The sequence below is a fragment of the Chiloscyllium plagiosum genome, unplaced genomic scaffold (assembly GCF_037043375.1).
Source record: "Chiloscyllium plagiosum isolate Xiang-an unplaced genomic scaffold, Cpla_swu_hap1 HiC_scaffold_30, whole genome shotgun sequence".
NCBI classification, from domain to species: domain Eukaryota; kingdom Metazoa; phylum Chordata; class Chondrichthyes; order Orectolobiformes; family Hemiscylliidae; genus Chiloscyllium; species Chiloscyllium plagiosum.
Window position 1 is genome coordinate 14578524 of NW_028270168.1, and position 12985 is coordinate 14591508.

Consider the following 12985-nt stretch of genomic DNA (forward strand, 5'->3'; position numbering starts at 1 on the left):
TATTAACTGCTTACTTTGCTGGATACCCTGATGAGGCTGTCTTGAACAGAAGCTGGAATCAAGATGTTCTTGCTTCTTGTGATTCAGCTGGAGAAGAGCTTGCTTAGAATAAGCTGCCCAGCAGATCTCTCTCACTTGCAAAAAGAAAGCCATATTTTTGAGCTCAAGGTAAAACCTATTGGTACTTCTGAAATATGGGGAAAACATTTTCAATATGGAATTTTCTGAGCAAGCTCTGTCTGCAAGGCTTAAGAGACAATCATGCAGGATTAGGGACTTGGCCATATGTATCAGAACCTCAGAACAACTAACTCCATAACATTTAACATGTATCCTTTTGCTTTCAAAAATAATCCAATTGCCAAAGCTTTTCCGTTTTTCAGATAACCAGTCTCTGCAGAAAAATCTCTTTTCTTTTCCTCTTTTGCTGAAGACTGTGGATGCTTTGGCGGTATTTAGAGGGAGAAGCATTTGTAGCTCTGTGTCACTAACTGCATATGTTAATAAATTATTGCATCTTTAATGAATAATTTTTGTTTTGATAAAGAAACATAATTACCAGCTTAAGTATCTGCTTGATAGATCTTGGTGTTTAAACACTGATATATAATGGGCCAGACCATTATATATCAAAATATATAATATTCTAAGAAAATAGTCTAACTTTTTATTATTTTAAAGGTAAGTGGAAGGCATTGTGTTCCAGGTGCACTTCAGTTGGTCAAAACTACTCAACATTAAGCAAAACCCACTTTCCTTTTATACAACAACTAAAATACAGACAAAATGAAAATAAGAGAATTGGCTTAACTGTAACAATCAAGATGCTTAACAAAATAATAGATATACTAACTACTACTAATTACCTGTTCCAATATAGTTACATTATATAAACACACCCTTGGAAAAGGCAAATTCAGTAAAATAGATTGTCTCACATGCAATTCTACCAGCAGGAAGAGAACCCCAGCTTTTAGTTCTAACAGAGAGAGGAATAAAAGCTTCCGCACCCAGTTTCAAGATTCTAACAACTGCAGAAAACTAAAACTGAAAATTCTGGTTCAGTGGGAGCTTGACCCCACCCATTCAGGCTGCTTCTATTGTTTAAACCCCAAGGCCTCACAATTGTTTACTTTATTAGCTTTGTGCAGACTTCTTCGCACCGGTCTCCCTCAACCTTGCTTCATAAGAAAAGGCAAATGTACACCTCTTTATACTATGGCTTTATCACAACACAGCCTTTTATTGGTCTTCCTAGTAACAGGAAATTATATTTATACAATAGGTTGTGATCCATGGAGTATTGGACAAATTAGTTAACATACACATGCATACACTGTGTGATTGAGTATTAAAAGCATATGCCCAACAACTAAATCTTAATTTTTAAAAAAATCTACAATAATGAATAAGATGAAGGCATTTTAAAAATTATGTTTATATTGTTGTGTTTGGCTGAAAGTTCAGCATCTTCTATAGATGGAGGATGCACCACAGAATGAACAGTAGATGGACAAGCTTGATCATCTCAGTACTTTGAGAACATCTTTGAGCATCAACTCAGCAAGTCGATTTAGTTGACGGACCTGAACCTATTCTATTCACAGGCAGTATAAACCATTTCACCAACATTCCAGCTTTGGAAGAATTTCAGTTCTGCGGTAGAGTTAAAAGCTCCTCTCCGAGCCATAGATTATCATGACTGAACAGTATCACTGTCCCTGGATCAAAATCCTGGAAGTGCAAGCCTCCCTGTACCTCTGGACCACAGTGAATTAGTAAGGTGGGTTAACATCACCTTCTTAATAATAACTAGGGATGAGCAATAAACGCTGGCCCAGTCAATCACATCATAACCAATGACTGAATAAAAAATGCGGTAGACAGTTGACCAGCCATATTACGAACAGATGTGATCCAAATATTATTTTGTAAAAGTTGTTGTGGGCCCGTACAAATATATTTTGAACTTTTAAACAAAGGACAATTTGCTCAGGAAAGGGCACTGGGAACAACAACAACAACACTGTACCCAGATGGAGGAGGGAGCTCAAATGAAGTGATTTTCAGAGAGAGGTCACATTGTAACAATACTATATCTCATTAGAAATATAAGTTAGGTAGAATACAGATGTTAAAAACATTACAACTAGCATGAAGACACTATATATACACACACACACTATTAGTTATAATTATTATGCACAGTCAATGAAAAATATAAAAATAGCTAAATGACTAAAGGGAGGTCAGGTAGGACATAACATAATTGGATATGAAAGTAAAAATGTTAACTTCAGAAGAAATCCAGGATCCATCCAACTGATAAGAATGAAAAAGGTTATTCTGCATGGTTATTTTCAAAACCAGGATAAGACCGCACTCAAAGGCAAAGAAGTGAAATCTTTCTACTAATAAACATTTAACATGTGATTCTTACATGATTGAAAGAATAAGGTAGAGATGAAAGGAATGTTAAAAATCACTAGGTAAAAGCTCAAAACTTCAAAAGGCATCTTCACCAAATAAATAAGGAATACAGCATCACATGAAAGATTTGGAGATGCCGGTGTTGGACTGGGGTGTAGAAAGTTAAAAATCATACAACACCTGGTTATAGTCCAGCAGGTTTAATTGGAAGCACTAGCTTTCGGAGCGCCAACCACCTGGTGAAGGAGCGATGCTCTGAAAGCTAGTGCTTCCAATTAAACCTGTTGGACTATAACCTGGTGTTGTATGATTTATCACATGAAAGGAGGTGAGTACCCACATTCGCAAAGCAGGAGGAAGCAAAATGAAACAAAAACCCAAATTTCAAATTACAGACCCTCACATTTCTCAAGGGTATTTTCTCCCATGTGAACTAAATAACTTAAAGCTCAGGGTTTTAAAGTCAAACTGCTCTAAATATTATTGAATAATCTATTCTTACATATTGTTAGATATTTTATTCAGATATTCCAAGATGTTCTTAGTGCATTAGTCATTACTTTTAATATTAGATTCAGCAAATTGTCTCAGTTCAGCTTTTTATTCTATTATCACTTAAACAAACCCTAAACTCTTATGCATTTACTTTAATGGGGGGGGGGGAGGTAGCAAAGAATATTTTCTGAAACAAATAGCCCAGATCCTTAAAACAGCTGGGATGTTTATAACACATTAAACTTAAGCAGGTTATTTGTAGTATGGTAACATTCTCAGACAGTTTCTTCTCATGGGATTAGTATTTTAATCTCACAAACCAAAAACACTAAGCATCCGCGAAATTAACTAGCTTGAACTCGAGAGAAGTTATCCGAAAAAAAATCTGAACTAAGTTAGTTCTAGAAAGGTTGGAAGCTGTCTAAATCACTTCCACATACCCCAGCTTGCAGCAGGATGACTATTGTATCTTTGAACTCAGAACAAATTTGACCTTTTAAAAAGAGCAACAGAGCACTAGTCTCCTTCACTTTCCTTGCAGCTATTTCCAGCAGTGCATGAGCCGAAAACCCACCACAAGTCATTTTTACTAGTCATGGAGGATTCCTAGAGGATTTGTTTGAAGAACAGGAAACTCATCCAGCTACAACTGGTCCACATAGAAATTCCAGTATCAACAGCTTACTTGCAGAATCCCTTTGGAGTCAAAAAACTATTTGAGACAATCTACAACACATACTTTTCTTCTTTCTTTAATTATCACATGGCCAAACTACCTTAAATACACTGCAGGAGCAAATTACTACAGACGTTGGAAATTGCACTGAAAATGTCAAATGCTAGAGATCACAGCAGGTCAGACCGCATCCATGGAAACAGAGCAAGCTAACATTTTGAGTCGCGATGACTCTTCATCAGAGCTTACTGCAGTTTCTTTTTCATTTTTATTGCCTCTCTCCAGCCTTCTGTTGGATCTACAATTTTATAGGAAAAATATGTTTGCTTAATCAAAATTGCTTGTCAATAATCTTTGATGTAACTTTATGGTAGTAAACCTTTTATTTATTTTGGATGGAAGAAACATGGCTGACTTGTTTTTCATACTAAACCTGACAGTCTGAAACCTATAGAATTGTCCATACCACCAACCTCATTAAACTTAACATTTATGACTAATTGGATTAGAAAAGGAAACCTGTTTAACCACCGATAGTAACTTAAGCACTACAGACTCAAGCATCAATTTATTAAAGAGCATAGAGGCTATACCCTCCCCTCCACTTTTTGATTCGATCAGTTAGAACATATTTTTTAAAAACTCAGCTCAATGATACACCCACCTCACCATTGCAGAAAATACAACATACATCAAACTACCATTTGGTAAATTAGATGTAGCAATTCAAAGTTGCTTGCCACCCTACAGCCCAAAAGTGAGAAGCACAAATTCTGGGCAAGAGAAGCATATTTCTGGCCTCTGAACAATCATTGCAGAAATTATCAAAAGCTCAGTTTTTTTAAAAACTAAAACACAAGCATATCAGCAGCATAGTCAACTTGGCTCTAAATACCAATATGAGATTGCATGCCATTTATCGGAAAGCTCTAAATTCAGAGCCAACCAACTTCACACTAGACATCCACTCCCAAATACTAGCAAGATCAGGAGAATGGAATTATGTTCACATAAGTGTATTGCCAGGGTGTCTATTTAACCAGTATGTCCCATGGGAAGCTCTGCTATATCATTTAATTCCTCTAGAAAACCAATTAGATAGCATATTCTACTAAAATACCTCTTGAAACCAAAATATCAGGCTGGATGCAAATTTGTTCACAATTTATTGTAGCTTATTCAATGCACAATATTATGATCAAATCACCTTCAGCTTGCATAAGGGTTGGAAGTTTACCCTTTCACAGGTCATGGGTATTACTGGTAAAATCAGAACTTTTGCTGCTAGTGTTAATTATTGAATTAAATGGCCTGCCAGGTTTTCAGAGGACTGTTAAAGAGTCAACCACATTGGTGAGTGCCTGAAATGCAGCCCAGTCTGGATTAGGATAGTAAATTATTTTCCTTAAAAGGACATTGATGTGTTAAATCAACTAGCTTTATATTCCTAATTTATTCATTTAATTTAATTGGACCAACTATGATGAGAGTTGATGAACCAGAACATTAGCTTAGTTCCCTACACGACTAGACCAGTAACATTACCATTGATTCACCATCTATCCCCCCATTAAAGTTAACCCAGATGATGTTCTGCCTTTTTACAATATCACTACATCACTGCTACATGAAAACTGTCCAGTTGTCAAACTTCTTCAGCATCACTAAGAAAATAGTCACTTTTAAAGCAAGCCTGACAGATGTGTTATTTGCTCCCAAGCCTAAAATTATTTAAGAGTAATTTCATTTAGAATTATTGTAACCATCAGGTCAGGTATAGGTCATTTAAAAATTCTAGAATTTCAGTGGCCCAAAATTGGAAATGCAGGTATAACCCATATAAACAATGGATAGTTTACAGTTATAGAGCACAGAAACACACTCCTTGGCTCAACTCATCCATGCCAACCAGGTTTGCCCAAACAGAACTATTCCCACTTGCCTGCATTTGACCCCTATCCCTCTAAACCTTTGCTATTCCACAAACCTGTCCAAATGTCTTTTAAAATAGCATAATTGTACCCACCTCTACCACTTTATTCCATATATACTGCACTGTGAGAGGAAAAAGCTGCCCCTCAGATGCCTTTAAATCTTTCCCTTTTCACAGGATCTCTGTACCCTCTAATTTTGGACTCCCCTATCCTGAGGACAGACTCAATTACACAAATCACAAAAAAACATGCACACAGCCTCAGCACTTGGCATAAGCTGTATACAAAGTTTGAGATAGTGAACAGTGATTTTTTTATTTAACAATTTACATTCAAGCACAATTAAGAGTTCACCATTAATTAATGCCATGATTGAAATACTCTAGCAACATAGAAACATTAGAAATCTAGTCACTGTCATAGCCATCGTGCTTCAGCTTCTTGATCTGACCCTTGTGGCGTTTAATCTCACTCTGTAAACGCTGTATTTCATGCTCGTGATGGTTAATCTCCTCTTGATGATGTTTCCTCAGATTTTCAATCTGTTCCATTTCTTTTTCCCTGCAAAACAGAACCACTTTAAATGGCCTGGTAGGTATTGAAAAAGGAAGCATTTTGTTAAAGATAAATCAGAGATTACTTTCTGAAGCCATAGCCAAGTAGCTATACATTTGAAAAGGCAAAAGGGCCTCATCTTTTCAGCAATACATGAGAGCAACTGAGCAGTCATAAACTGTGACGGTGTTATATTGAGCTAAGTGATCATAAAAGGAAGCGTTATGAAGAACCTCTCTACCTTAGGAGACCCAGTGGTGTGAACAAACCTGGAGAAACTTCTCTTAAACCCATACATACAAAATTTAGACAGGAGTGAAGATTGACTACTACATTGGTGCACAGGATCAATATTGTGCCAATGAGTGGTTCAGACATGTTCCAGCTTTAAACATCAAGTATTTATCCAACATACAGTATGGAACTCTGGGATTTGGTCTCGATGCTGATTTCAAGACTCTTGACATGGAGTCTGAGCAATCCTACTGCTGATCAACACAAACTCAAAATTTCCACCTTTAATTTGGCAATGTACTGGCAATCTTGCTTTAGGATACATTAGATGGAAGTAATTGGTGTGCACGCTTTCATTTGCTGTGCTTTTTCAGACAAAGAAAACAGCTTCTTTCTGGGCAGGTTCACATATCATTTGAACATGGTCATTGCCAGGCAATGACCATCTCTAATAACAGATTCCAACCATATCTCATGTTATCCAGTAGTATTACCAATGCTGAGAATCCTCCATCATCAATATCTTGGGAGGTTACCATCACCAGAAATTGAAATGGACCAAATAAATACCACTGCCACTTGAGTAGGTCAGAGGCTGGGAAATGGGGCACGAGCTCACTTCCAGTCTCCCTGAATCATGAATAATACGATCTACAAGGCAAGTCAGGAGTATGATGGAATAGCCTCCATTTGCCTGGGATGAGTCCAGCTCCAACAACATTCAAGAGGTTTGACACCATGCAGGATAAAACAACCCTCTTCATTGGTACCCCTGCACCACTTTCAAGATTCGCAGTCAGGCACACTAGCAGTCAGGACATCTACTAAATACACTGCAGTAATTCACCAAGATTTTCCCAGCCTCTTTCAAACACAAACTCTACAACCTAGAAGGACAAAAGGCAGTGGATTCATGGGCACACTATCAACTGCACGTTCCTCTCCAAGCCACTCACCTGACCCAAACTAATTGGCATTCCTTCACTGTTCCTGGGAGAAAATCCTGAAATTTCCTTTCCAACAGCACTATGGATATCCCTATACTCCAAGGACTGCAGTGGTTTAAGGCAGCTCCCTCTCCAGGGCAATTAACACTGGGGAAATCATGCTGGCCAAGCTCATGATACCCATATCACATCAACAAATAAAAGACAAAAGCAGTTTCTATAATCACAGAAAACAATACATTTCTGCAAAAGTCAGTTCTAAAAGATACCAGACCAATCAAGACTCTTAATAGAGTCTTTACCAGAATTGGTGTGCTAAGCTTGTTTTTGATCATTTATAATATGGTTTCAATTGTTAGAACTAGTTGTCAGAAGTCTTACTATCAAGAATGAGTGAATTCACTCTGCTTTTCAGGTATACCTACACTAAATGTAGAACCTATGGTGTTAGTGACTGATAAGGCTCAGCTATTCAATATTTAGGCTCGACCTGAGTCTGTAATAAGTCACATGATTCAACTTGCCACTTATTTAAATACCCCTCAGACAAACTGTAAAAGGGAGGTCACATTTTAGACTAGCAGGGTAGATAAAATAAGCAGGGACTGTGGGTAAGAATTTTCAAAATATCATTTCAAATTACATGTTAAAATGTAACAACTTGCATCAACTGGTTGCAATCATGACAAAAGCAGTGGACTGAGTTGAATACATTGTAAACATTCAGGCTATCAAATTGAAATTTTACACAAATTCGAACAGTAAATTACTCTTGGCAGCAAACGTTCGATCCTTCTAAACAGTTTAGAGACAGTTGCAGAGAGTTGTCAATTTCAGAGAACCTCATCCTCTGAATTCAACAGATCCTCAATCAAGATTTTAGAAACATTAAATTATATAGTAACCCAAATCAGTCAGGGCAGGAAGGGGAAATAAACAGGTCACAATTGAGAAACCGACAGATGGTAGAAATTGTTACCTGAAGTATTTCTCCTCTATTGCTGCCTCCCTTTTGCCAAACGCACCTCCAGCTTCTCTTATGCTCCCTCCTCCACCACCACCTTTGCCAGCACCTTTGCCCAACTCTCCCAGCTGAAACACAAACATCATCAATCTTTAGGTTAGCAAATACGCACAGAGCATTGGCCATGTTCCCTTGGAAAATGTCTTCTACCCCTTGGAAGGAAATTATACAGCTTTATATGCAATTTGAAGCAGCCTAACATCTCAGCAATATTAGGAACATTGGTCCTTTGAGGTTTAGGTTTGCTTGCTAAGTTGGTAGATTTGTTCTCAGACGTTTTGGTATCATGCTAGGTAACATCAGTGAGCCTCCACTGAAGCTCACGTGAGGCTTCAACAGAGGCTCACTGATGATGTTACTTAGCATAGGAACAAAATGCCCAAGAACAAACCTCCCAGCACAATAAGGAAACTTACAACCTGAACTTCAACCTGAGTGACAAATCTTCTCAAATCACATTGGTCCTTTGAGTTGCTCCACCACTCAAAAAGATCATGGCTGGTCTGGTTGCGGCCTCAGGCCTACATTATGGTCAGAGCTGAAACTTTATTGCTGGAACAGCACAGCAGGTCAGGCAGCATCTAGGGAACAGAAGATTCGACGTTTCGGGCACATGCCCTTCTTCAGGAATGAGCAGAGAGTGTTCAGCAGGAGAAGATAAAAGGTAGGGAGGAGGGACTTGGAGGAGGGGAGTTGGAAATGTGATAGGTGGAAAGAGGTCAAGGTGAGGGTGATAGGTCGGAGCAGGGTGGAGGCGGAGAGGTCAAGAAGAAGACTGCAGGTCAGGAAGGCGGTGCCGGGCTGGAGGGATTCGGCTGAGACAAGGTGGGGGGAGGGGGGATGAAGAAACTGGTGAAGTCCAAGTTCATCCCCTGTGGTTGGAGGGTTCCCAGTCGGAAGATAAGACGCTCCTCCTCCCACCGTCGCGTTGTTGTGGTTTGGCGGTGGATGAGTCCAATGACCTGCATATCCTCGGTGGAGTGGGAGGGGGGGTTGAAATGCTGTGCTACAGGGTGATTGGGTTGGTTCGTCCGGGTGGCCCAGAGGTGCTCTCTGAATCGCTCCGCAAGTAGGCGGCCTGTCTCGCCAATATAGAGGAGGCCACACCGGCTGCAGCGGATGCAGTAGATAATGTGGGTGGAGGTGCAGGTGAATCTGTGGCGGATATGGAAGTTTCCTTTGGGGCCTTGGAGAGAAGTGAGGGGGGAGGTGTGGGCGCAAGTGTTGCACCTCCTGCGGTTGCAAGGGAAGGTGCCGGGAGTGGAGGTTGGGTTGGTGGGGGGTATGGATCTGACAAGGGAGTCGCGGAGGGAGTGGTCTCTACGGAAAGCTGATAGAGGAGGGGAGGGAAATATATCCTTGGTGCTGGGGTCCGTTTGGAGGTGGCGGAAGTGACGGCGGATGATGCGCTGTACATGGAGATTGGTGGGGTGGTAGGTGAGGACCAGTGGGGTTCTGTCCTGGTGGCAGTTGGAGGGGCGGGGCTCAAGGGCGGAGGAGCGGGAAGTGGAGGAGATGCGGTGGAGGGCATCGTCGATCACGTCGGGGGGGAAATTGCGGTCCTTGAAGAAGGAGGCCGTCTGTGTTGTGCGTATTTTGAACTGGTCCTCCTGGGAGCAGATGCGGCGGAGACGAAGGAATTGGGAGAATGGGATGGCGTTTTTACAGGGGGCGGGGTGGGAGGAGGTGTAGTCCAGGTAGCTTATGGTCATTATAGTCAGCCCCAGATAAATCTCAATTCCCTTATATGTGAATAATCTAATGCAGCTTTCAGTGAATTTAAGAACCCAGCCTCCCCTGTAGAATTCAACACGAACAATACATTGAGAAATACAACATGTCTTTAGAAGGACTTTACACCTGTCCACAACAGACAACATCCTTCACCTACAAACTATCCAGCAACATGAATGGCATTTAGACAACATGTTACTCCAGGATCTAAATAAGTCAAAACTGAAATAACTGTGGATGCTGTAAATAAAAAAAAAGGATATTGCTGGAAAAGCTCAGTTCTGGCAGCATCTTTGGAGATATTAGAGTTAACATTTTGGATCGAGTGACCCTTCCTCAGAACTCAACCTAAGACGTTAACTCTGATTTCTCTCCACAAATGCTGTCTGACCTGCTGAGCTTTTCCAACAATTTCTGTTTTTGTTGCTAAATAAATCAGTTGCGGCCTGCACAATTGCCCATACAGTGACAAGACAAATTTGAAACTGCAGTTACAATTTGACTTTCCACTGCAAATACAATCAGAGAGATGTACAGCACAGAGACACTTCAGTCAAACTTTTCCATGCTGACCAGATATCCTAACCTAATCTAGTCTCATTTGCCAGCACTTGGCCCATATCCCTCCAAACCCTTCCTATTCATATACCCATCCAAATGCCTCTTAAATGTTGCATTTGTACCAGCCTCCACCACTTCCTCTGGCAGCTCATTCCATACACCTACCACCCTCTGCAAGTAAAAGTTGCCCCTTAGGTATCTTTCTCCTCCTACTCTAAACCTATTCTCTTCAGCGAGTTTTGAGAAGATTTGTAGCTCAGGTTGAGGTTTTGAATGTAGAACTGGAAGTTCATTTCCAGACATTTTGTTACCCTATTAGGGAACATCTTCAGTGGGCCTCATGCTGAAAGTCCCTGCTTTCTATTTATATGTTTGGGTTGATGTTATTTCCTGTGGTGAAGTCACCTCCGGTTCCTTTTCTTAGGGGGTGGTAGATGGGGTCTAACTCGACATGTTTGTTGATAGAGTTCCGGTTGGCATGCCATGCTTCTGGAATTCTCGTGCGTATCTTTGTTTGGCTTGTCCTAGGATGATTGTGTTGTCCCAGTCGAAGTGGTGTCTTTGCTCATCTGTGTGTAAGGATACTAGTGAGACAGGATCATGTCTTTTTGTGGTTAGTTGATCTTCATGTATCCGGGTGGCTAGTTTTCTGCCTGTTCGTTACAGTCTTTGCACGGTATTTTGTAAATGACATTAGTTTTGCTTGTTGTCTGTAATAGGGTCTTTCAAGTTCATTAGCTGCTGTTTTAGTGGGTTTGTAGGCTACCATGATACCAAGGGGTTCGAGTAGTCTGGCAGTCATTTCCGAGATGTCTTTGATGTAGGGGAGTGTGGCTAGGATTTCTGGACATGCTTTTTCTGCTTGTTTGGGTTTGTTGCTGAGAGATCGGTGGATGGTGTTCATTGGGTACCCATTCTTTTTGAATACACTGTATAGGTGATCTTCCTCTGCTCTGCATAGTTCCTCTGTGCTGTACTGTGTTGGCTTGTTGAAATAATGTTCATTTGAAATAAAGCCAAACAAAAGACACGCACGAGAATTCCTAGAAGCATGGCATTCCAAATGGGGGTGAAGGGGGGGGTTTAGATTAGATTAGATTACAGTGTGGAAACAGGCCCTTCGGCCCAACAAGTCCACACCGACCCGCCGAAGCGAAACCCACCCATACCCCTACATTTACCCCTTACCTAACACTACGGGCAATTTAGCATGGCCAATTCACCTGACCTGCACATCTTTGGACTGTGGGAGGAAACCGGAGCACCCGGAGGAAACCCACGCAGACACGGGGAGAACGTGTAAACTCCACACAGTCAGTCGCCTGAGGCGGGAATTGAACCCGGGTCTCATGCGCTGTGAGGCAGCAGTGCTAACCACTATGCCACCGTGCCGGTGGGGGGGGTGGGGGGGTGGGGGTGAAGGGGGGGTGGGGTGGGTGTGGGTAGGGGGTTGGGGAGGTGGGTGGGAAGGGGGGGAAGTGGGGTTGGGTGGGGGTGGGGTAAGGGGGCGCGGGGGATGGGTAAGGGGGCGTGGGGGATGGGTAAGGGGGCGTGGGGTAGAGGTGAAGGGGGGTGACATCTGCCCGAGCTGCCCTGTCATTCACTCACTCAGTGACCGGGCCCGACATCACGAGCTGCCTCAGTGCTTGGGGGCTTTCTCCGCTCCGGCCCTCCCCGGGGGCCCTCAGGCCCAGACCACCCCCTGACCCCGGTGTGGTACCTGGCTACTGTCGCTGTAAGCCCGCAACTGCCGAGCGACAACGAACTGACTCCTGAGCACCAGCAAACGCGCCATCGTCCCCGTCCTTGCAGTGACCGAATGGCGGCCAACGCTGACGCCCACAGCACGTGACCCGCGGACCTGTCAATCAGGGTTCGTCACGGACCCAAGAACCACGTGATCCCGGCCCCCACAGGGATGGTTCCGCCCCTGGAACCATGTGACTCTGGACCTGTCAATCAGGGAGTTGGTGCCAGTCCACACAATGGCGCAAATGTTATAGAATCAAAGAACAAATAAAATTACAGCACAGGAACAGGTTCTTTAGCCCTCCAAGCCAACGCTGATCCAGATCATCTGTCTAAACCTGTTGCCTATTTTATAAGGATCTGTATCCCTGTGCTCCTTGCCCTTTCATTAATCTGTCTCGATACATCTTAAATGACATCATTGTGCCCATCCCTACCACCTCCATTGCATTTCAGGCACACACCACACTGTGCGTAACTTTCCATGCATATCTCCCCTAATCTTTTCCACTCTCACCTTCAACTTGTGACCTCTAGTAATTATAGAGTTATAGAGTCACAGAGATATACAGCATGGAAACAGATCCTTCGGTCCAACCCGTCAATGCCGGCCAGATATCCCAACCCAATCTACTCCCACCTGCCA

The 12985-nt window shown here is 42.0% G+C and overlaps 1 protein-coding gene across 1 annotated transcript; it reads right to left on the bottom strand.

The window, feature by feature from the left end:
• Positions 1-5831: 5831 nt before the first annotated feature.
• On the bottom strand, positions 5832-12467 carry LOC122563412 (ATPase inhibitor, mitochondrial-like). Its single transcript, XM_043717152.2, has 3 exons — positions 12311-12467; positions 8251-8363; positions 5832-6096 (listed from the first exon to the last, which is right to left on the bottom strand). The coding sequence occupies exons 1-3, from the start codon at positions 12383-12385 to the stop codon at positions 5943-5945; spliced, it is 342 nt and encodes a 113-aa protein (XP_043573087.1). The 5' UTR covers positions 12386-12467; the 3' UTR covers positions 5832-5942.
• Between the last annotated feature and the right edge of the window lie 518 nt (positions 12468-12985).